We start from the raw sequence: 2788 nt of genomic DNA, 5'->3' as shown, positions 1-2788 counted from the left end.
TATATATATGTGTGTGTGTGTATGTGTGTGTGTGTGTGTATGTGTGTGTGTGTATGTATGTATGTATGTATATACGAGGGTGAATAAAAAAATAATGCCATTTCTTTATTTCACGTGAAGTTTTGATAAAAATAACTGAAAATTTTCCCACTTATAAATGATTATATCATTTACGTTCTGAAATATTTTGTTTCTTACTTTTCAGGTTTTTAGACTGATAAGGAAAATTCAAAACGGCTGCCCCCTTAAAGTTACATCAAAAACAAAGAGCAATGACTGAATTTCTTGTTGCTGAAGGGGAAATCCCTGTGAACATTCACCGACGATTACAAAATGTATTTGAGGACAATACGTTAGATTATAGCAATGTATGCAGGTGGGTCCGTCGTCTGAAAGATGAAAATGTGGGAACTGTGAGTGTAGCCGATAAACCCCGTTTTGGCCGTCCGTCCGCTTCTGTGAATCCTGCCAATAATGCAAAGCCAGATGCTCTGATCAGAGAAGACAGGTGTATATCTCTTAATGAGTTGGAAGAAAACCTTGAAGTGAGCCACGGAAGTGCTTACAACATTGTCGAATTACTTGGCTTTTCAAAAGTGTATGCCTGTTGGGTACCGAGAGAGCTGACTACCGAACACAAGACTGACAGCGTCAATGCCTGCACTGAACTTCTCGAACAAAGTCAAAGAGATAACACCTTTTTTTCGAAGGGTCACGTGGCACTGACTGACTTTGAACTCTGCTGTGCATTTGCATCAAGTTTGAACGTTCTATCTCACTTCTGCTATTTGCAGCAGTGCTTGGAAGGATGGTGTGTAGCGTGTGATCATCGCAATGATCATGACAGAGAAAGTTGAGCAGAGAATCTGCATCAAATTTTACCAAAAGCTTGGCGCTACCTGTTCAAAGGCCTATGCAAAATTTTCAAAATGCTTTCATCGTTCTCGACACAATCAAGGAGATATTGTGCAACTGAAACTCGAGTGTCTTTTTGGACAGCTGAAGGTAGTTTTGGCACAAACTTGGCAGACACGTGTTTCATACCCAAATCTTCAGTGATAATGGACTGAACTGAACCGTAACTAATCTGCACATCCTCTGATAACTTCGGATGGTGATTTGACGATTTCCCCTTACAGATGCACGCACATCTGCGATATTTTTCTCAGTCCTGCTGGTTACGGATCTCCCAGAACATTCGACAATATCAACATTTTTTAGGCCATCTTGGAAACGTTTGAACCCGTAGTACACTTGTGTGCGGCTCATAAACTCCTCTCCATACACTTTCTGCACCTTTGGTTAGGCCTCTGAGTAGGTATCGGCCATGGTCAATGTGACGGTCACACGTTACACACCTTCCTTCAAAGCACTGCTATAAGCAGCAGAAGTGAGCTAGAACGTTAAAACATAGTGCGCACGCACAGCAGAATTCGAGGTCAAACTGTGTGAAGCAGCTTCACTCCGCTTGCCTTAGCTTTGTTACTATGGCAACAGTCCGGATACTTATTGATCAAACCTCGCATATATGTGTGTGTGCGTGTGTGTGCGTGCGTGCGTGCGTGCGTGCGTGCGTGCGTGCGTGTGTGCGTGTGGGTATCAGTGACAGTTTGTCGCTAGATAAAGCATATGATATTTTGAGAGTTGAGTGAGTTTTCATCACTAGCTGGTGATTAACACACGCTGAGGAGGAGTGACCACCCAGAAACTCGAGCCCGTGTGTATCACGTAAGGCTAGAGATAGGAGCGATGACCTCCCCTCGCAAATACTTATCGGACACAGAATGTGTGTCGTGTCGTTAACCAGCTAGGAGAGATGTCTTCCTGGGGCTACAAATGTCAGTAGCACTGTATACATCCCTAAATGTACGAGACAGTGAAGATAATTAAAAAATGGATTCTTAGTAAGCATACAAGGGGACCACCATCGATAATAATAGGATAGATAAATTTTCATGCTGATGGATATTGCAGGTGGTTGCTGTATATGAACTGTCTTATGGAATGCGTTAGAAGGGCTTTTGTCAAGGATAATCCATATTTCCGACATGAAAGTTGTTTCCTTGATTCTGCAGTTTTTAGATGGATCAGAACAGGGGGCGGAGTTGTCTATGACCAGACATATAAAGAAATTCGTACGCATGTTCAGTACACTTTTCTTTGGAATTAGTGACTCTTAAGCTCATGTTGTATCTCCTGTTGGTTTCAAATGGGGTGAAGCTGGTTCTATAGACGACAATCTTCAAGAAACAGGTTCCTTCTTGTGGACCGTTGTTGAGATAGATTTCGGCACAGGCAACGGAATCTCGCCTTGTGTTTCTTTCTGTTCTAAATTATGGTGATAGAAGCGCAATATGGTCTAAGCATAAGTAGATACTCTTATCTGTTGAGGAAGGTTAAGAAGCTTCTATCTATCTATCTATCTTTCTATCTATCTATCTTTCTATCTATCTATCGTGAATATTGTTCCGCCACCTTCCTTTAAACGGGAAGGAAAAACGGTTTTTGTAACACTGATAGCTATGGCAAAAGAATGCGTGTGGTGGACGCGTTTGAAAGGTCTACAAACAAACACTTTACTCTCTGGTCAGTCCCTCGTCAACTTTTTCAAGTACCACTTGAAAAGGAGGATGAGGATAGAGAGGAAAGTGTTGTCGAATGAAAGTTTCAATAAAAAATGGGTAAATGTGGCAAGAATGGTAAGAATGAAAGACGACACCATTTTAAGCATAGACTTGTAACAAAAAGAGACAAAAAGAGAGAAGGTACTTACTTTCATGTACCTTTA

The 2788-nt window shown here is 41.5% G+C and overlaps 1 protein-coding gene across 1 annotated transcript in view; it reads left to right on the top strand.

Annotated features, from left to right (window-relative positions):
• Positions 1 to 272: 272 nt before the first annotated feature.
• Positions 273 to 2788, top strand: part of LOC106884420 (uncharacterized) — a 19720-nt gene continuing 17204 nt past the window's right edge. Inside the window, exon 1 of the mRNA XM_014935797.1 lies at positions 273 to 759. Coding sequence (XP_014791283.1) covers positions 273 to 759 — 487 coding nt within the window. The remainder of the gene's footprint in view (positions 760 to 2788) is intronic.

Source organism: Octopus bimaculoides, chromosome 3 (assembly GCF_001194135.2).
Source record: "Octopus bimaculoides isolate UCB-OBI-ISO-001 chromosome 3, ASM119413v2, whole genome shotgun sequence".
Classification (NCBI taxonomy): Eukaryota; Metazoa; Mollusca; class Cephalopoda; order Octopoda; family Octopodidae; genus Octopus; species Octopus bimaculoides.
This window is presented reverse-complemented; position numbering and strand designations above follow the sequence as displayed.